General features: G+C 43.6%; 1 protein-coding gene across 1 annotated transcript in view; it reads left to right on the forward strand.

Annotated features, from left to right (window-relative positions):
• Nucleotides 1-7196: 7196 nt before the first annotated feature.
• The window catches only part of KL (klotho), a gene marked incomplete at both ends in the record, with an annotated part of 41300 nt that continues 27154 nt past the window's right edge, over nucleotides 7197-21342 (forward strand). The window contains one exon of the mRNA XM_080660385.1: nucleotides 7197-8018. Coding sequence (XP_080516511.1) covers nucleotides 7197-8018 — 822 coding nt within the window. The remainder of the gene's footprint in view (nucleotides 8019-21342) is intronic.

A 21342-nucleotide genomic window follows, 5' to 3' on the forward strand; every position in this document is an offset into this window, starting at 1 on the left:
TTGGATTTCCCCAGAGACTTCTTCTTAAATAGGGTCTGAGGCTTGTAGTTCTTTTAGATATAATCCCATTATACAGGAGCCCTCTTGAAGTGGTGGTGAGGTGGGGGTAAGAGGCACATTCTGTAGTCCTATGATTGAGTCTATTAGTGAACCTGAATTGGATATTTCTCTTGCTCCATGTCAAAGGGTAGAGGGAACTGGAGTTGGGTGTTTCCTGTCCTTCAGGCTAGCTGGGCTTTGGTAAAACCCCATTTGGTCAGTTTTCTTTGAGGAAACAAAGAGCTTGTTAAGGAGAAGAGAGTGAGCTACAGGTATATTTCAGAATGCTTACTTTTTCTCTTTTGCCAGTAGCATGAGGAAAGTTTTCTTCCCTCTTTACAGTGAGAATCTTATAGGGTTCATGGAGTTAAATTCACAAAAGTATGTGGGTCCCCTAAGGCTGGGTCCTCAGAATTTTTAACTCTCAAGCTTGTTTACACAGAATCTTCAGCAATCTGTCAATCACAATTTAAAGTTATCCTACTGGGATTGTCTCCAGATGTGGGCTTCTGCACATGGTATGCTGTGATTCTATGTATTGACCTATCTTTAAAGTTTTGGGGGGAGTAGCTTGTCATGCAATCTCACTTCTTTTATGTGTCTAAGAAAAGTTGATTTTCAGTTTGTTCAATTTTTTTTCATGTGAGGATAAAAGAGTACTTCCAAGAGCCTAACATGTTGGACCAGAAACCTGAAATCCTTTACTTCAAACCTCTAGCTAAGTTTTCTTATTCACTCCTAAAGTCCTATAAAATCTCTCTCAACCAAGTTAATCAGATATCTACCTGTTCCTTTTGTGTGATTGTTTGTTTTTGGGGACATCCCTCTTGAAGTCCTGTGTTCTCCTGTCCACCTGGAATGCTCATGCTCTAAATTGGCTGTATCCCAAGGCTTCCTTTTGCTACAATCCTATGACTTCCTGCTATATTTCTTCTGCCTTTTAGCCTCTGTTATATGCACCCCATGTTTCCTCTTTTTTTGTTTTTTGCTTACTTCCTCATTTTAGTGGAGCACATATTTCTACAGCTTCACAAAAAAAAGGTTTATGGATAGCGCCTTTTGAAATATCTTCAATGTCTGAAATAGTGTATACTACTATTACACTTAATTATTAGTTTGGTGGAATATAGAATACTGGGTTGAAAATAATTTTCCTTCAGAACATTAAAGATATGGCTCCACTGATCTCTAATGTTCAATGTTACTTTTGAAGAGCCCAATGCTACTCTTGTTTTATTATTATTGCTAGGGGCCCAGTGCACAAATTTGTGTATCTTGAAAGGAACTGTGGGCTGTGAGGCTGTGGTGGGCACAGGGGCGGGTCTCGGCCCATCCTCCCTGCCCCCACCCGGCCCCTCCCACTGTAGCCCATGGTCCCAGGTCTGCCGGTAGCCTGGCTCCTACCACCACTGCTCCCACATTACCACCCACTCGCACCCATGAAGCGGCAGCTGCTGCCCCGATTGCCCCTCAGGATCAGGGGGAGATGGAGAAGCCCTCAGGGTCGATTAGGGCCAGCAGCTGTCGCTTGCACCCACTGATGGTGCCGAGCAATTGGGACTGGTGCCTGGTGCTGGCAGTGGGTGTGAGCAGTGGCTCCGGTGCTGGAATAGGAGCAAAGAATTTTCAGTAATCACCAGAGGATCACCCCGATGACAGCGACTGGCACCCCGCCTTGTTCTGGCGCCCCCACTCACCTGCTCCACCATCCCATCGCGGCCGATACCTGCCATGTTCTGTGGTCTGCTGCCTGCTGCCAATGCCCGCCATGTTCTGCACACGTCCCCTGGTGATCAGCACACGTCATAGTGACCAGTTTTTCAGTTGTTCCACTATTTGGTCTATTTGCATATTAGCCTTTTATTATATAGGATTTTTTCCTTCTGGAAGCTTTAGGATTTTATCTTTATCTTTGGGATTCTGAAATTCCACAATGATGTGCTTTACTTTATTGTGTGTTTTTTTTTTAATCATAATTGTGCTACTTACACTCATTTAACTGGAAACTCATATCTTTCAATTATGAAATTTTCTGTGTTCTCTCTTGAACTCTTATAAGTTGGATTTTGATCTTCCAAATTTTCCTTAACCATTCTCTCTTATTTTCTAATGGTTTACTTTTTGTACTAGTTCCTAACAGATTTTCTTGTCTTCCAAGAATTTAACAATTTTTAAATTTTATTTTTGTTATCATATTCTTAACAATGTGCTTTGGCCATTTCTTACCGATTCACTTATTCATTCATTCATTCCACAAATATGTATGGAACACGTACAATATGCAAGCACTGTTGTAGGTCTCAAGGTCTTAGAGATACTGTAAAGAAAAAGACAGATGCCTATTCTCATGGAGCTTATATTTTGAGTTGGGGATAAAGAAACTAAGTAAACAAAGATAATCTGAGGTACTCAAACTCAGTGAGAAAGATAAAACAGGGCATTGTAATTGAGAGTGATTGTCTAACTGCTTTCAGTGGAGAGGTTAAAGAAATGCTGCTATCAGAATGTGGCTTTTGTTCTAAAACCTGACTGAGGAGAAACAGGCAGTCCTGTGAAGAACATTCCAGAGAAAGCAAAGAGGCAGTCAAAGGCCCTGAGGCCCGGAACCAGTTTGGTGTGTTTCAAGAACAACCAGGAGGCAACTGTGGCTGGAAAGGAGTAGAGTGGAAGAGTGGTATGAGAGAAGGGCAGGGGTTGTTGGCCCTTTTTGTTAACTGCTGCCTTCCTAGTGCCTAGAATAGCACTCAGCACAATACAAACATTTGTTTAATGAGTACAGGAAGGTAGAGGCTCTGATGCAATATAATGATAAAACTTTAATATTAAATACTCTTTAAGGTCTGACCCCTGCCTATCTTTTCAGTTCACTATTTCCTTGCACTAATAGATTTATTTTTTAATTAAATATTTATTTTTACCACAAATATGCTGCAATTATTTTTCTTTCATATTTTGCTTCCCTATTATCTTTGCCTCCATGTCTCCTTGCAAGTTTTACTCTTTTAAACCCCAGATATTATCAGATATTATCACATCTCTGTGAAACTTTTCCAGCTGCTGAAAATGAGATAATTTCTCCTTCCCCTAAATTCTTCATGTGTGTCATTTGTTAATACTCAACACAAACAACTTATTTTGAAAGGGCGGGGAGACTCCATGTTCCTTTTGTTCCATGTCTTCCACCTCGTGGAGTCAGGTTCCCACCCTAGAACCTCTCCAAGAGCCCAACCCACACCTTTGAATTAGCCAATAGAAATGCAAGGGAAAGTAAGCCGCGCCCTGCACCCATGTGCAACCTGACCCCGACCAATCAGTGGAGGCCACACTACCTCACCCCTCCTACCTCTCCCAGGCCCCCTATAAATCAGCGCGTTTGGGGTCTGGGGCTCTCTCTCTCTCTCCACCTCGCTGCTGCACCGGTGTGTGTGTGGGGGGGGACTGGGCTCAAGCTAGCTCAATTAAAGGCTCTTTGCTTTTGCATCGGACTCGGCTCCCTGGTGGTCTTTGGGGATCACGAAATCTGGGCATAACAATTTATTGTCACTTCCTTTATCCTGGTTCTCTAATCCAGTATTATCTTTGAGGGCAGCAGTTGTCTTCTATATTTTGAAGTCTTAAGCTTCTCATGGTGGCTTTGCCCATGATTGTTGCTCAGTATTATGATGTCAGTAACTTCTCAGCAAGGCCTAGTGTCTGTGGCTGGTGAGGTGTGAGGTTGGAGATGTAATTTGACCTATGTAGGTCAGTGAGCCTCCTATTACCTTGGCCAGGGAGGCCTCTGGGTCCCAAGAACACACAGAAGAACTCGTCAGAAAGGATTGATGAAGGAATGTTTCAGCGTGATGACCACCTTTAGGTTGTTGAAAATCATCACCTGGCAAAAGTCAGTAAGTAAATTTAAAAATTTCCTTTCCTTCAATGCACCAAGAACATTATCTTCATATCCAAAGTACAAATACTAAAAGCCTTGTGGGAGAACAAAGCATTAAATGAAAGCCACATTTTAGATGTTCAAAGGTGGTTGTGAAAAGTAAGAACCAAAATAAACCAGAACAAATGAGGAGTAAGTAGTAGCCATTAGTCACACTTCAGGAATCTAGAACATAACTGTCAACAAAATCTTGATAACATCAAGTTCTGGGAAGAAAGTTTAATTATCATGTAATCTTTATCATTGGGTTAAATTAACTATCACCTTGGAACATCTCTGCAAATGCTGAAATCATTAGGGGATATATGTCTTCCCCCACACCCACAGAGAGGCATAAACTTTAAATGTGAAGAATTTAGTCAACTTAGTCTTTTTTGTAAATCACTTCAAAAAAGAAAAAAAAGCCTTATTTTTTTTTTTTTTTACTGTTGGTTAAATAAAAGTAGCAATAGATACAATCTGCCCTGAGCAAACAGACCACACATCAACAAGCGTACACTTAGCCTAACCAGTGGTCAGCAAACTCATTAGTCAACAGAGCGGCAAACCGCGGCTCGTGAGCTGCATGTGGCTCGCGAGCCGCAGTTTGCTGACCACTGGCCTAAGCTATTTTCCATGAAACCCATGAAGCATTTCTAATAGAAACTTAACAAGCTACAATGCAGCAAACACTCCAATCTTCAGCTCTAGAAAATGTGATCCTGCATTGCAGACATAGAAGCTTTTTAATTTAGCTGGAAGAGAGTGTGACTGTGCAGTTGGGTGATGTAATTTTTTTAATTGGTAAAATGTCATTGTTTTTTATTTTATGTTTATTGAGAAATAGAAATGCCACATGTAAAAATAGCAATAATTCTTGTTCCAGTCTGATGGCTTAATCTTACTAATTATGAAAATATATGCTATATGCTAGTTGCAGCTGGGAATATTTAATAAAATATTGGAATACATTTCTTGTGCTTGCATTTTTAAGAGGATTAATAAAAGTACCTTAATCTGTAATATTTAAAACTTTATTGATTTTAAGTGTGTATGACACAGCACGGGGATGATCAATGGACAAGATGGATGTACCACTGTAAGGATCTTCATCATTCAACACAGTGCCGGTGTGTGGAGACTGAGGCACAAGGTCCTGGAATGGGAGGTAAAGGTATTATTAACAAGATCTTACACTTGTCTGGATGCTTCCTGTCTGAGTCATCTTGCACATTTTTCATTTGAGCTCCACAGGCCTCTAAGGTGGCAGGGCCAACATGTCAGTTGTCTCCATTTGATAGATGAGGATCTTAAAGCTTGTCCTGGCCAAGATCACAAACGTGGAGACCAGGCTTCACATACACACATACTCAAATGGACAAAGTGTCTCCACCACTTCTGTCCAAAGGCCTCTTTGGCAACCGGAAAGACCCTATTTTGTTGCAGAGGGAGTGGATGCTTGTGCTAAATCCCTGCTCCTCTCTCCCTTCACAGCTCAGAGACATTTTGGGATCCAGGAACCTCTGGCTCCAGAAAACTTTACATAGACAAGTTTCCTGCTAACTCCAAGACGACAAGGCCCCACTTCATGACAAGGCCCCACTTCACGACAAGGCCCCACTTCCCACAGTTCTTCTTGGCCAGTGATACGGCCTGAGGAGGGCCAACTCAGCGCTGGTGGACACGCGTTGGTGCCACAGACTGGACGCCACCTCCATGGGTGGGGAGGGAGCCCGCAGCAACGATCTTTATTGAATGTTTTGCTCTCTGGATGCGTTTGGAGGAACTACATTCCTCCTAGCATGCGAGGGAAGGCCTTCATGCTGTGGACAGGGCTGACCACACTCGGAAGGAGCGTTGTCCTGCGGTTTTTCTTAATTTATTTCACCCAGTTCTCCAGACGTGGCCTCGGTCTTTGGATGAGATTCACGTAGGAAATGCTGAGGACTTCTGCAGCCACGTGCAATTGGGGGTCCAGTGGGCTCTGCCCGCCCCCTCAGCCCCTCTCCCCAGCTGTCCCTGGCTGTCACCTCTCCCCACCCAGCCCGAGGCACCATAAGCAACCCAGTTGTGGCATGCTGGCCCGGCCCCCTCTCCTTTGGTGGGGCCGAGTGGCAGTCCCAAGGTGTCAGTGGCTGAGACAGGAGGGCTAGGCTGAGGCTGGCCGAGCAGGAGCAGGAGCAGGAGCAGGCTGAGCCCGTCGCTGTATATTATGCTGTTCATGTGCATTTGGGCTAATCTTAGAGAAGAACCCCCACTCCCTTCTCTCCCTCCCGGAGGCTTTCCCTTGTAGCGCCTTCCTCTGGAGGCTTCTCTCCTGCCATCCAGCCTGCGCCTTGGAGGGGCAGTTCCTGCGCCCTCCGCCTCCCAGCCAGGCACTGCGGTGCACCACTGAGTTTTTTTTACATTCAACTTTAGTATTTTTACTATTATGAGACTTTCCCTCCAAATTCCTCGATAAGAATGACTTTTCAACTTAAAAAACAAAAAAACAGTAAGAGGGAAAGTCCCAAGACAACCATACAGCTTCATGTCTTACTCCAGGGCTTCCTAGGGTTGGGGCCTGGAGGACAGCCATCGGCCCTGCGCAAGTGTCTGGTTCTCACATAAAGGCTTTAAGAAAAGTCCACCTCCATTCCTTGTCTTGCGACATTCAAAGTTCCGACCTAAGTGTCCCCACCTTGCCATCCCAATATGACTGCAGCCAATTCCTAATTGGCTCTAATCACGTCAATCTGCTTTTCTTGGCCTCCCAAGGGTAGAAAAGAGAAAGCCGGTGCCTCTGGGTCCACGGACCCATGAGGCTGGCAAAGGCTCCGCGCCAGACTCAGGGAAAGTTGGTTCGCCGCCTTTACTTCCCGGACCAACACCCACTCCTAGGCTTCTTCCTGTAGCGCGAGGAGGTGGGAAAGAGAAGGCGGTGCGCAGAGAACTTAGGTCGCCCAAACATCCTCCGTGGCTCCCAGGCGCAGCGAGGAACAGGTGCCTTGGAACAGGTGCCTTTTCTCTGATGTCCATCCGGGAGCAGAGCCTGCTGCCCCTTGCAGGCTGTCGCGCCCCTTTCCCTGGCACCTGCTGGTCTTTGCGCCCTTGTCTCCCCGCTCGGCCCTTTGCAAGGCTGGGCAGGCGCCGGCTCTCAGGTAATTATTGCCAACCCGCCCCCGGGAAGCGGGGGTGGGCGCGCCGGCGCGGTGGGGCGCGGGCATAAAGGGATGGCGCGGGGCCCCAGGTCCGTATCACACGCAGCATGCCGGCCCGCGCCCCGCCACGCTGCCCGCGGTCGCCACCGCTGCTGCTGCTGCTGCTGCTGCTGCTGCTGCTGGCCCTAGGCGGTCGCCTTCTGCGTGCTGAGCCTGGAGACGGTGTGGAGACTTGGGCCCGCTTCGCGCGCCCTCTGGCCCCCGAGGATGCTGGCATCCTCCACGACACCTTCCCCGACGGCTTCTTCTGGGCTGTGGGCACTGCCGCTTACCAGACAGAGGGCGGCTGGCGGCAGCACGGCAAGGGCGCGTCCATCTGGGACACGTTCACCCACTCACCCCCAACACTCCAGGGAGATCCCCCCATAGCCGGTCTGCCGACGGGCGCCCTATCACAGTCCTTGTCCGCCACCGGGGACGTGGCCAGCGACAGCTACAACAACGTCTTTCGCGACACGGAGGGGCTGCGTGAGCTCGGGGTCACTCACTACCGCTTCTCCATCTCGTGGGCGCGAGTGCTCCCCAATGGCAGCGCGGGCACCCCCAACCGCGAAGGGCTGCGTTACTACCGACGCCTGCTGGAGCGGCTGCGGGAGCTGGGAGTGCAGCCTGTGGTCACCCTGTACCACTGGGACCTGCCCCAGCGTCTGCAAGACGCGTATGGCGGCTGGGCCAACCGTGCCTTGGCGGACCACTTCAGGGATTTCGCGGAGCTCTGCTTCCGCCACTTTGGCGGTCAGGTCAAGTACTGGATCACTATCGACAATCCCTACGTGGTAGCCTGGCATGGCTACGCCACTGGGCGCCTGGCCCCCGGCGTCCAGGGTAGCTCTCGGCTTGGGTACTTGGTGGCGCACAACCTCTTGCTGGTGAGTTCGACGGGCCAGGGCCCGGGACAGGGACTCTGGAGACTCCAGGGTCAAGGGGTGCCTGAGATGTTTGCGTGATCACTTGGTAGTCGCACATGGAGGGCGGCGCGGGGCAGGGCGGGGGGGGGGGGCAGGAGAGTGGAGTGGCGGGGCGGGGGGGGGGGGACTGAGCAGTTGAGGCTTTCTTTGGAGGGCGTGGAGTTGGGAATGGGATGGAAATCCCGCAGTGGGTGCGCCAATGAGTGCCCAGAGTGAGTGCCCTTTGGAGACCATTTGTCAGGGAGATAATAGAATCAGTTTCTCTCAGAGAAAAGGGAGCTCCTTTCTCTGGGTGTAGAGAAATTCTCCAATGTAAGGCGGGGAGGATTTATTAATAGTAGCTATGGGGAGGATGAGGAGGATGAATGAAAGACCAAGTTTGTTCAGAAGCTGCGGAGACAGCTTTATTCTGCTAGGGTTTGTGGAGATGGCAGGAGTTCAATGTTAATCCAATAAGATCTGTGTTGCTTGTGACTCAGTCCACACCGCAGCAAATGCAAAGGTGTCAAAATCGCATATCGTGGAGAGCTGGATTTAAATGTCTTTGGAAGTTCTTTTTGTCTAACCTTATTTAATTGGCAGGGATGTGAAAACCCCTAAAACAATCTTAAACAAAGCTAGCCATAAAAGCACATAACTACAGATGTCCTCCAAGTGTATTTCCACGATGCTCTCGTCAGTTGGAAGGATTCCTCCGGGAAGATATTCTTAATCTGAAAAAAAAAAATGATTTGAACACCGTTGTACAAAAAGCTTAATAAAATTTTACAGTAGAAAATGTTGATATGCTATGATCAAGCTGTCTCCCCAAAAAAATTCTTCCTCCTTTTTCTTCTTTACTTAGTGTTTAAGATTAGGTCTCATTGATATGAGCATTCATTTATAATGATGTCAGTTGTTGGTACACTTTGTATAGTTTTGTATCGAGAGAATATTTTATGTGTATGTACAAACATTTAAATAAAAGTGTTTAAATGTATAACTTTTGGGACTGTATTTTGATGACTCGTTAAGAATTAAGCCACATATTTTGAACAAAACACTTCTGAATATTTTTAATTGAAGCTGCAGATAATTGAGGCATCACATGTCGATTATTGAGTTGGCTTAGTGCTCTGAGCTGCCAGTGATGTTGTAATAATGGCTAAATACATTGTATGTCAGCTCCACAAAATCTGCTACCACAGATCATGAAAGCATGCTGGATTTGTTTGAAAAAAAAATTGAGATGTTAGTGATTTCATATTGATATATATCTTTTCATTAACATACTTCAGAACAATGCTAATAAACTTTTCAGTTTGGCCATCCTTTGAAGGAATCAAACAAAAGATCATAAGGACCACCTGTTTATGGTTGGTGATAAAAAAAATTATAAGAAGAACTGGCCCCTCTTCTGAAGAAGACATAAGCAAATTTCAGTCCATACCAGAAAAAAATAAGAGTTCTGAGGACCAGCTGGTGGACCAAATAAGACCATTTCTGCAAAATCACCACTTTAGATTTAAATCACATGAGTTATATTTTTAGAGTGCATGTAATAAACTCCATATGTATACAAAAGTCATCAGTTGCTATTTTAGTGACTTACATGATTATTTCATATGTAAAATAAGGTATTGAGACAGCAGGAGCTTTCTGGTACTCTGGTATTTTACATAGTTAGCATGCTTTTTATTCTTGTGCCCACTCTCAGCCCTTTAATTAACTTCTTAGTTGTATTTTTGGATCCTTACACACACACACACACAAAAAAAAAACAAAAAAAAAACACACACAACCTTGCCAAACACTAATCACCCTTCCCAGAAATGCAGTGGACTCTGAATTCATAGGAAATTAGTGACAGGTGATACTTGCTTTTGCTGATGCTGCAATTGAAATGCTAGTTGTTGTAAAACATTAATTTCTTTGGTTTGGAATTTAGTCACTTTTGTATATTATGAAGTAAGTTGTCATTATCAAAGAATATCTTAAATTAATTTTTTCATTAGATATTTTAATATTCTTTCTTGGTGTAGTGTTGCAGAGAGGGGGGATAGGCAAGTTTTGACCTTACTTGAAGAGATAAAACATATTCTGCAAGTTTTGTTAATAGAACATTTCAGCTGGGGCTTAGATATTGCTGTTAAGGGCCACTGAGCTCCTCACATTTCATTTGCATTTGGGGATCTGATGCTACTGAAGGATAAAGCTGGCCAGCACCCCACCCCTTCGGTTCTGTACTGTGCTTCCACTCTTTTAAAAGTTGGGTAAGGATACCCCCTGGGGACACTGGAAATTTTACATTCCCATCCCCCCACCACCACCCCCGAGATTTAAGAATCATTGTTTGTTGGGCTGGAAGACAGAGGCAGGCCAAACTATCGGATGAATAAAAGGGGGGATCTTTTGTGAGTTCCTGATACTGGGATAAACCTTGACAGAGAGAGAGAGAAGAGAGGGGAGGGAAGGGGAGGGGAGGAACTAGAAACAGCACTTAGAACTGAAAGAATTTTCCTGAAGAGCTCTGGGAGGCTGGACTGCTTTGCTCATCAGTGTATAATGCAGAAAGAGAACACACCTTCTCTCTTAGACTTAAAGAGGGACTGTGTGCCTTCACAGATCTTGAAAGATAGTTTGAGAACCCCTGCAAAACTAGCATTGAGGCCTATAGTTGGGAATTCAGTCTCTGAGTTTTTTATTCTGCCCATAGGTTTCTGAGAGGACCAGGACTGAGTTGAAGAAGCCGACCTGTCAGCAATATTTATCTAGCCACTCTTTCCTCTTTCTTGACACACCTCAACTTGACTTCCAGAACCATATTCTCTCTTCTCCTCTCAGCTCGCTGGTGATCCCTTCTCAGTCCCCTTTGCTTATGCCTCCTCACCTTGCCTCTAATATTGGCATGCCCAGGACTTCACCCTGGGGCCTCTTCTCTAGATTCACTCCAAGTGATTTCTTGAATACTCTCTATATATTCTGATGACTGCAAACTTTGAGTCTCCAGCCAGAACTTCTTCTCTGAGCTCTGTATATGAATAGACTACTGTCTTATCTACTTAGATGTCCAATAGGCATGTCACATTGAACACACTCAAATACAAACTCCTGTTTTTCCCCGTCTTCGTTATGGCAACTTTGCTCTTTCAGATGGGTGGCATCACAAACCTTACTTCCTCCTTTTCTCTCACATCTTATTTTGAATCCATCAACAGCTCCAATAGCTCCAACTACTTTCAAAATATATCCAGAATCCAACCACTTCTCTCCCTATCTAAAACCAAAGGAGGCGGATCCATCACATTCTCCCTGGATAATTGGAATAGTTTCCTAGCTGATGCCCTTGCTTCTGCCCTCACCCACTGCAGTAATGGATATTCTCAAGGATACTGTTATATGGGTGTTAGGTTTGATCGAGCAATTGAACTGATACCCCTCCACCAGGAACTGGCTTTTCAGGTCATTTCACTATGGACATTCTTTTTGCTGAAGACCACATTTCACTTGCGGTGACCACATTCCATTATCTCCCCTCTGGGTATGCATAAAGAAGTCTCCACCCAGAACAAAGCCCTCCAAAAGTCCTTTACAAGCCGCTGACTCCAGTCACTGGGTGCTGGAGCCATCCAGTCACCTGGTGTGTGGGTGATGGAATAAACTAGTAATCCCTCACCACTCTGGCCTCGTGCTTTCCTCTTTCCTCTTTCGGTGACCTAATAATGGGAACAAGATAAAGTTCCTTGTTTATGAAAATCTCACCTTTTCCTCAAGAACCAGCTAATTTGCTCCCTTTGACCCCACACCTGAATGCTATTTCTTCCTTCTATGGAGTTCCACAATGCTTCATTGTGATGGCTCCTACCACATTAAATTGTTCCCTTATTTAACCATTTGCCTCCTTACACCACTCCACTTGCTAGGCAATTCCTTAAGTGAGGAAACCATGTTCACTTCATCTATTCTAAAATTTCCTCTTGCCCTTGGTAGGTGCTCAGTGAATGACTTCTGACTATTTAATAGCCTGACTCTGGCTTTGTGAAGGATGTTTCCAGGATTGCTCTCTTTCTCAGTCTTTCTGGCTACTTTCCAGTGGGAAGTACCAAATCCTAACCAGAAAGGAAAATCAATAAACATAATAGGATAGAATCTGACATTTTTAGTAAAAGCTCAAGGTTCATCATCAAACTGATGATTCCATTATAAACATTTCCAAATAATTATAAAACTATCTATAATCACTATAGAACTTTATGAAGAAGTTTTCAAAATGGAAAGTAGGGAAAGTCTTCTGGCTGGCTTTAGAAACATGAATTGGAAGTGGCTTTCTTATCTGGTTGAATTTTCATTCCCCAAGTAATAGGAGAGGCAATTTACCTACTAGATACATGCTCAAATTATATATGTTATGTACTTTTGGAAAGCACCATACCAATTTTCTTTTTTCCCCCAAACATATTTTTATTGATTTCAGAGAGGAAGGGAAAGGGAGAGAGAGAAACATCAATGATGAAAGATAATCATTGATTGGCTGCCTCCTGCATGCCCCCTACTGGGGATCCAGCCTGCAACCCACGCATGTGTCCTTGACTGGAATCAAACCTGGGACCCTTCAGTCTGCAGGCTGACACTTTATCCACTGAGCCAAATCGGCAAGGGCTATACCAATTTTCTTTTAATTAAAATGTATTTAGTATATGAATGGAATAATCAACTGGGCTGAAACAATGTATTTTATAGAATACTACAAAATCCAATTGTATCTTTAATCAGAAATAGATAAAACATCTCCCAAAGAGCTTGACTCACTCCTCTTGAATATCTGATTGAACATAGTGTTTTTTGAAGGTTACAGTCATGTCCAAGAAAAAAATTAAGAATAGAAAAAGAACTAATAAAATGATTTTAAAATCATAGCAATATTTAACAATGTCTATTATTTTGAGTTGAAGAAAAGAGGCAATATAGAGACTACTAAGCTTTCAAATAATGTCAATGTGCACTTCTTAAGTATAACATTAATGAATGTACAACTATGTTACTTGGATATGTCATTAGTCATGACTTTTGCACACAAACGTCTTCTGATTTATCTTAATTTTTCAAACAATACAATTGCTCTAAGTCAGAATTTTATTATAATGCCTTTCTTTCAATGAATGTTATCTGTTAAAGCATAATGTAAATTTTAGCTGTAGGAGGATAATAGAACACATATCTATTGGAAGGACAAGAAATAAAAGAGTGAGTAAATAAAAATACATACTGTTACTGAATCATCAAAGATAAAATCTTTTGAGGAAACTCCAAACTGATATTTGCAATTTCTACTTAAACAGATAAGCATATTCTACCATTTATAGACTCTTATCTTGATATATCTTGGTACAAAGTTAATCCAAAGGTTCACTATACCTCTTCTCCCTTCTATCTAGGGATAAACTCAAATTTATCATCCAAAGAGTTGACATAAATACTTCCATTTTGTGATAACAGCAGGCAGAGCAGATCATGTGCTCATTTGTAATTCATTGAGATCAGAGAGGAATAAATAATATCATTTATTTTTAAATTTTAAGTCTTTATCTCAGCCCTGGGAACAGAGGAAATATTCAATACAGTTTTTTAAAATAAATCTTTATTGTTCAGATTATAACAGTTGTTCCTTTTTCCCCTTCCCCCCCATAGCTCCCCTCCATCTGGTACCCACCCCCACCCCTGCCCTTACACCGCCCCCCCGCACTGTCCTCATCCATAGGTGTACGATTTTTGTCCAGTCTCTTCCTGCACCCACTTCACCCCCTTCCCCTTGAGAATTGTCAGTCCACCCCCTTTCTATGCCCCTGATCCTATTATATTCACCAGTTTATTCTGTTTGTCAGATTTTTTTATTAACTTGATTTTTAGATTCACTTGCTGATAGATATGTATTTGTTGTCACTTTGTTGTTCATAATTTTTATCTTTACCTTTTTCTTCTTCTTCCTCTTCTTAAAGAATACTCTTCAGCATTTCATATAATACTGGTTTGGCAGTGATGAACTTCTTTAGCTTTTTCTTGTCTGTGAAGCTCTTTATCTGACCTTCAATTTTAAATGATAGCTTTGCTGGGTAGAGTAATCTTGGTTGTAGGTTCTTGCTATTCATCACTTTGAATATTTCTTGCCACTCCCTTCTGGCCTGCATAGTTTCTGTTGAGAAATCAGCTGACAGTCATATGGGTACTCCCTTGGAGGTAACTAACTGTTTTTCTCTTGCTGCTTTTAATATTCTCTCTGTCTTTTGCCCTTGGCATTTTAATTACGATGTGTGTTGGTGTGGTCCTCTTTGGATTCCTTTTGTTTGGGGTTCTGTGTGCTTCCTGGACTTGTAAGTCTATTTCTTTCACTGGGTAGGGGAAGTTTTCTGTCATTATTTCTTCAAATAGGTTTTCAATATGTTGCTCTCTCTCTTCTTCTGGCACCCCCCATAATTCAGATATTGGTATGCTTGAAGTTGTCCCAGAGGCTCCTTACACTATCTTTATATTTTTGGATTCTTTTTTCCTTTTGCTTTTCCGGTTGGGTGATTTTGTTCCTTTGCATTTCAAATCTTTGACTTGATTTGTGGAATCCTCTAGTCTGCTGTTGGATCTCTGTATATTATTCTTTATTTCAGTCAGTGTATGTTTAATTTCTAGTTGGTCCTTTTTCATATCCTTGAGGGTCTCACTAAATTTCTCGGATGTTTCTAGAAGATTCTTGAGTAACCTTATAACCGTGGTTTTGAACTCTATATCCAGTAGTTTGCTTTCCTCCATTTCTTTCATTTGTGACCTGTTTCTTTGTCTTCACATTTTGGCTGTTTCTCTGTGTTGATAGAGTGGCTTTGTGTGCTAGGTGTCCTATAGGGCCCAGTGGCTCAGCCTCCTTAATTACCTGAGGTGGACACTCTTGGTGCACCCCATTTGTGGGCTGTGTGCACAGTCTTGTTGTAGTTAAGCCTTGATTGCTGTTGATATCACTGGGAGGAATTGACCTCTGGGCCAATTGGCTGTGAGGAACAGTTGTGTCTGGAGACACCCTTATGGGCAAGATTTGCTTCAGTGGGGCTTTGGCGCTCACTGAGTCTGCCCCTTTGTGTATCTCTTATGGATGTGAAGATTTGTAATCTGGATGGTCTCACTCTGACCACTGGGTACACTGGCTCTTGGATCTCCAAGGAGGTGCAAAGTTAGCCACTGCTTGAGGCCACCCAGCAGGAACTACGAGAGATCTGCAGATTCCTCCTCTTTGGGGTTTGGAGGTACTCAGATGAGGCCCAGCTGTGAAGCAATGCAAGCTGCTGTCCAGCCTTGGGCCTTCTTTTGGAGGCTCTGGGACTCTCTGACCCAGCTGCAGTTTGTTAGGTTTTAGATTGCAAAAGGCCAGGCCATTCATATGCAAAAGCCTCTGCACACAGCTTGGGTGGGGTTGTAAATTGGGTTGTGTGGGGTCTCAGAGAATCACCAGGGCAGAGCAAACAGCAATGGCTGACTGTCAGCCCTGCCCCAAAGAGGTCCCCAGGTTTCTGTCTCCTGCCGCACCGTGCAGGAACAATGATCATTACAAGCACCTCTGAGAGAAAGCCGCCCTAGTGTTCTGGCCCGATGCCAGACAGTCCAGTTTCTCCCCATATGATCTGGGTCCCCAGAGTCTCACCCAGAACTGGAATTCAGAGCAGTCGGGAGCTTTTATCTCCTTCCTGATTGAAAAAGAACACAGCGTACCCAGTTGCCAGCCCCTTTCCACTTGCACATTTATACCTCTGCACTTTACTTCCGCACCTCTGCACCTCCTCCCAGTCTCAGTGTGCTTTTTTCTTACCTTCTGTTTGTATAACTTCCACTCAGCCAGCCTTGCTGCGGTTCTGAATGATATCCGTTTTGTCTTTTAGTTGTAGTTTTGATGTGATTGTGCGTGGCAGCAAGTTCAGGTGTTTACCTATGCCGCCATCTTGGTTCCTCTCAATACAATTTTTAATGAAGGAATAAATGTAGATGTAAAATAATCTGTGCTTATTTCAATATGCCCTTTTTCTTTCTTTCAAATTGGATAGTTACAGTCTGATTTCTCACATATTCTAGGAAGGAATTTCAGATTGAGGAAGAATGGAAAAAAATTCCTGCCTAGATAGGTATATGACCTTTGTGCATCCCCAGGGCAAATAATATCCCAATTTCCTCCATTATACAGGGAAGGAGGGGAAGAGGAAGAATGTGGCTGACCTGGAAGCTGTACTATCCCTTCCACTCACATCCTATTGGAAAGACCCAGTCACGTGGTGTAAGGAGCCTGGGAATTATTGTCTGCTGTGGAAACCTGTGCTCAGAGAATAATTCTATTATGTTGAAATCATGTGAGAACAGATCATTCAGGGCAACCAACTGTCTGCCATACCACCTACCTCCCAGATATATCTTGAGAATTAAAACAAAATCATGTATGTCAACATGTTTTGGAAAACATAAAGAGCTCTACAAAAGTGAGTTGAGGTATGGATTTATTGTCATATACTAATAATAGAGGAATATGTAAATTGTCCGGGACGCCATCACAGTGACAGTAAAGACCAAACAGCAGGCTGCGAGGTGCAACAAGGCCAGCAGGGGGTTAGTGAGGGACAACCAAATGACTGAACAGTAGGCTGCATGGGGTGACCAGGCCGCCAGGGGGCTTAGTGAGGGACGACCAAACTACTGGCTAGCAGGCTGTTTGGGGCAACCATGCCAGTGGGGGGGGCAGTAAGGGGTGACCAGGCCAGCGGGGGGAGCAGTTATAGGTGACCAGGTCACAGAGGGGGGCAGTTGGGGGCAATCAGGCCAGCAGGGGGGGGCAGGAAGGGGTGGCCAGGCTGGCAGGGGGGCAATTAGGGGCAACCAGGCTGATAGGGGGGCAGTTGGGGGTGACCAGGCAGCAGGAGGGCAGTTGGGGGTGACCAGACCAGCAGGGGGAGCAGTTAGGGGTGATCAGGCTGGCAGAGAGGCAGTTAGGGGAAATCAGGCAGGCAGGCAGGTGAGCAGCTAGGAGCCAGTGGTCCCAGGTTATGAGAGGGATGTCCAACTGCTGGTTTCGGGCTTAAACCAACAGTCGGACATTGCCTGAGGGGTCCCTGATTGGAGAGGGTGCAGGCTTGGCTGAGGGGACACCCCCCATGCACAGATTTTGTACACTGGGCCTCTAGTAATAATCCTATATAATAAAAGGATAATATGCAAATAGACCAAATGGCAAAACAACTAACCAACCAATCAAAGCTAATGATATGCTAAGGATGCTCAACCACTTGCTAGGATGTACAATGACCACCAGGGGGCAGATAGTCAACTAGTCGACCAGTCAATATGATGTGCACTGACCACCAGGGGGCAGATGCTCTGACTAGTAGGTTAGCTTGCTTCTGGGGTCTGGCTAATTGGGACTGAGTGAGATGGGCCAGACACACCCTGGAGCCCTCCTGTGGTCCCTTCCTGGTCAGATCATGCAGTCAGCTTGGCCTGCACCCTCTCTCAATCTGGGACTGCTCAGGGGCTGTCAGAAAGCTGGTTTCAGCCTGATCCCATAGGCCACTCCCCTTGGGAGGGCGCCAGATGCAGGGCTCTTGTCTGGGGAGCACTGCTGTGGTAGCATGAGCCTCTCCTGATCAGGATGATTGGGTGTGAGCCTGAGGCAGGCACAGTGGGGCCGGATTAGTGGGAGCAGCAGCTAGGAGCTGCAGGCAGCGTTAGACTGTGGGTTTCGACCCGATCCCTGCAGGCCACCCAGAGGGACCTCACCCATGTACGAATTCGTGCACTGGGCTTCTAGTAATAATAATAATGGCAAAAGTACTGGAGAAATTATCCTCTTGAGTTATTTTAGAAGAAAGAAATGAAATTGTTGTCTCACTTAACTTCTTTATTGCAACTTGTAGCATTCAGTGGGATGAAGTCTTTGCAATATTTTTAGTAGCATTTGACCAAATACTTTAAAATAATTTTGAGCCACAACTACGGCAACCACTGAACAGCTTCGAGCCCCAGAACACCGTTCTCCAATTGGCACAAACACGCAGAATCAGAGGAGCTCTACACTCCACCACAGAAAGGTCAGATTTCACCTGGGATAAGGAGAGAGAGAACTACATAACCAGACATCCAGAGAAGAGAGACCATGGGGAGACAAAGAAACAGCCCGCATATGAAAGAAAAGCAGGCATCACCAGAAAAGGAAGTAAACGAAATGGTGGCAAGCAACCTTCCAGAGAAAGAATTCAGAGAAATGGTCATAAGGTGGCTGAAAAGAATGGAAGACAAATTCGACAATATGAGCAAGAACCAAGAGGAAATGAAGAAGAACCAAGAAGAAATGAAAAATGACATCGCTGATGTAAAGAACTCAATAGAAAGCATCAAGAGTAGACTAGAAGAAGCAGAGGACTGCATCAGTGAGCTAAAAGACAAGATGGGAAAAAATACCCAAGTAGAGCAGCTTCTAGAAAAAAAAAATTAAAAAGCAGAAGGAGAGCCTCAGGGAACTTTGGGACAACATGAAACAAAACAACATCTGCATAATAGGGGTTCCAGAAGGAAAGGAAGCTGAGCAAGGAATAGAAAACCTGTTTGAAGAAAGAATGACAGAAAACTTCCCTCATATAGGGAAGAAAAAACCCACACAAATCCAAGAAGCTCACAGAATCCCAAGCAAAATGAACCCCAAAAGACTGATGCCAAGGCACATTATAATTAAATTGGCAAACACCAACTATAAAGTAAGAATCTTAAAAGCGGCCAGAGAGAGACAGAAAGTTACCTACAAAGGATCCCCCATCAGATTAGCAACTGATTTCTCAACAGAAACTCATCAGGCCAGAAGGGAATGGAATGAAATAAACAAAGTCATGCAAAGGAAGGGTCTGAATCCAAGAATACTGTACCCAGCAAGGCTATCAATCAAAATTGAAGGTGAAATCAGGAGCTTCACAGACAAAAAAGGACTAAGGAAATTTATTACCACCAAACCAGCAATGCAAGAAATGCTAAAGAGTCTGCTGTAAAAAAAAAAAAAAAAGGAAATAGGAAGCGAAGAAGGAACACAGGGGTAAAGAATAAAAATGGTGACAAATAAGTACCTATCAATAATAACTTTAAATGTAAATAGATTAAATGCCCCAATCAAAAGACATAGGGTAACGGATTGGATAAGAAAACAAGACCCATATATCTGCTGACTACAAGAAACCCACCTCAGAAAAAAAGACGCACACAGACCGAGGGTGAAGGCATGGAAAAAGGTTTTCCAGGCAAATGGAAATGAAAAAAAAGCTGGGGTAGCAATACTTATATCTGACAAATTAGATCTCAAAGTGAAGGACATAACAAGAGATAAGGAAGGCCACTTCATAATACTAAAGGGAGCAATCCAACAAGAAGAAATAACTCTGGTAAACATATATGCACCCAATACAGGAGCACCCAAATACATAAAAAAAACTCCTGGAGGATATCAAGGGAGATATTGACAGCAATACAATCATAGTAGGAGACTTTAATACCCCACTATCACCATTGGACAAATCCTCTAAACAAAAAATCAGCAAAGAAACATCAACCCTAAATGACTCACTAGACCAGACGGAATTAATTGACATCTTCAGAACATTTCACCCCAAAGCCACAGAATATACATTCTTCTCAAGTGCACATGGGTCATTTTCAAAGATAGATCATATATTGGGACATAGGCAAAGACTCTTAAAATTCAAGAAGATAGAAATCATATCAAGCATCTTCTCAGACCACAGTGGCATAAAACTGGAAATTAACTACAATAAAAACAACCCACCGAAATCAAACACATGGAGACTAAACAGCATGCTATTGAACAATGACTGGGTTACCAGAGAGATCAAGGAAGAAATAAAAAACATGAAACAAATGACAATGAAAACACAACAATCCAAAATCTATGAGACACATCGAAGGCAGTCTTGAGAGGGAAGTTCATAGCTCTACAAGCCTACTGCAAAAAACAAGAAACAATGGTAATAAATCACCCCCACCCTACAACTCAAAGAGTTAGGAAGAGAGCAACAAGAAAAGCCCAGTGTAAGCAGAAGGAAGGAAATAATAAAGATCAGAGCGGAGATAAACGACATAGAGACCAAAGAAACAATACAAAAGATCAACACAACCTAGAGCTGGTTCTTTGAAAGGATAAACAAGATTGATGAACCTCTAGCCAGGCTCACCAAGAAGCAAAGAGAGAGGACCCAAATAAACAAAATCAGAAATGAAAGAGGTGAAATAACAACAGATCCCGCCGAAATACAAAGGATTATTAAAAAATACTATGAACAACTCTATTCAAACAAACTGGACAACCTGGAGGAAATGGACAGATTCCTAGAAAAATATAACCTTCCAAAACTCAATCAGGAAGAATCTAAACAGCTCAATATGCCAGTGACTATGGAAGAAATTGAAACAGTCATCAAAAAGCTTCCGGCAAACAAAAGCCCAGGGCCAGATGGCTTCACAGGAGAGTTTTACCAAACATTCAAGGAAGAACTAAAACATATCCTCCTCAGACTATTCCAAAAAGTTTAAGAGGAAGGAACACTTCCAAGCTCCTTCTATGAAGCCAGCATTACCCTAATACTAAAACCAGATAAAGACAACACAATGAAGGAGAATTACAGGCCAATATTCCTCATGAACGTAGATGCCAAAATCCTCAACAAAATTCTAGCAAATTGGATCCATCAGTACATCAGAAAGATCATACACCATGACCAAGTAGGATTTATCCCATTAATGCAAGGATGGTACAATATCCGCAAATCAATTAACGTGATACATCACATAAACAAATTGAGAGATAAAAATCACGTAGTCATATCAATTGATGCAGAAAAAGCATTTGACAAAATCCAACACCCTTTCTTGATAAAAACTCTCAACAAGGTGGGAATAGAAGGATCATACCTCAACATAATAAAAGCTATATATGATAAACCCACAGCTAACATCATACTCAATGGGCAAAAACTAAAACCATTTCCCCTAAGAACAGGAACAAGACAGGGATGCCCACTCTCACCACTCCTGTTTGACATAGTACTGGAAGTATTAGCCATTGCAATTAGACAAGAAGAAGAAATAAAAGGCATCCAAATTGGAAAAAAAAGAAGTAAAGCTGTCCTTATTTGCAGATGACATATTGTACATAAAAAACCTGAAAGACTCCCTCAAAAAACTAACAGACTTAATAAATGAATTCGGCAATGTAGCAGGATACAAAATTAATGCC

Source organism: Plecotus auritus (assembly GCF_963455305.1).
Source record: "Plecotus auritus genome assembly, chromosome: 3".
Taxonomy (NCBI): Eukaryota; Metazoa; Chordata; class Mammalia; order Chiroptera; family Vespertilionidae; genus Plecotus; species Plecotus auritus.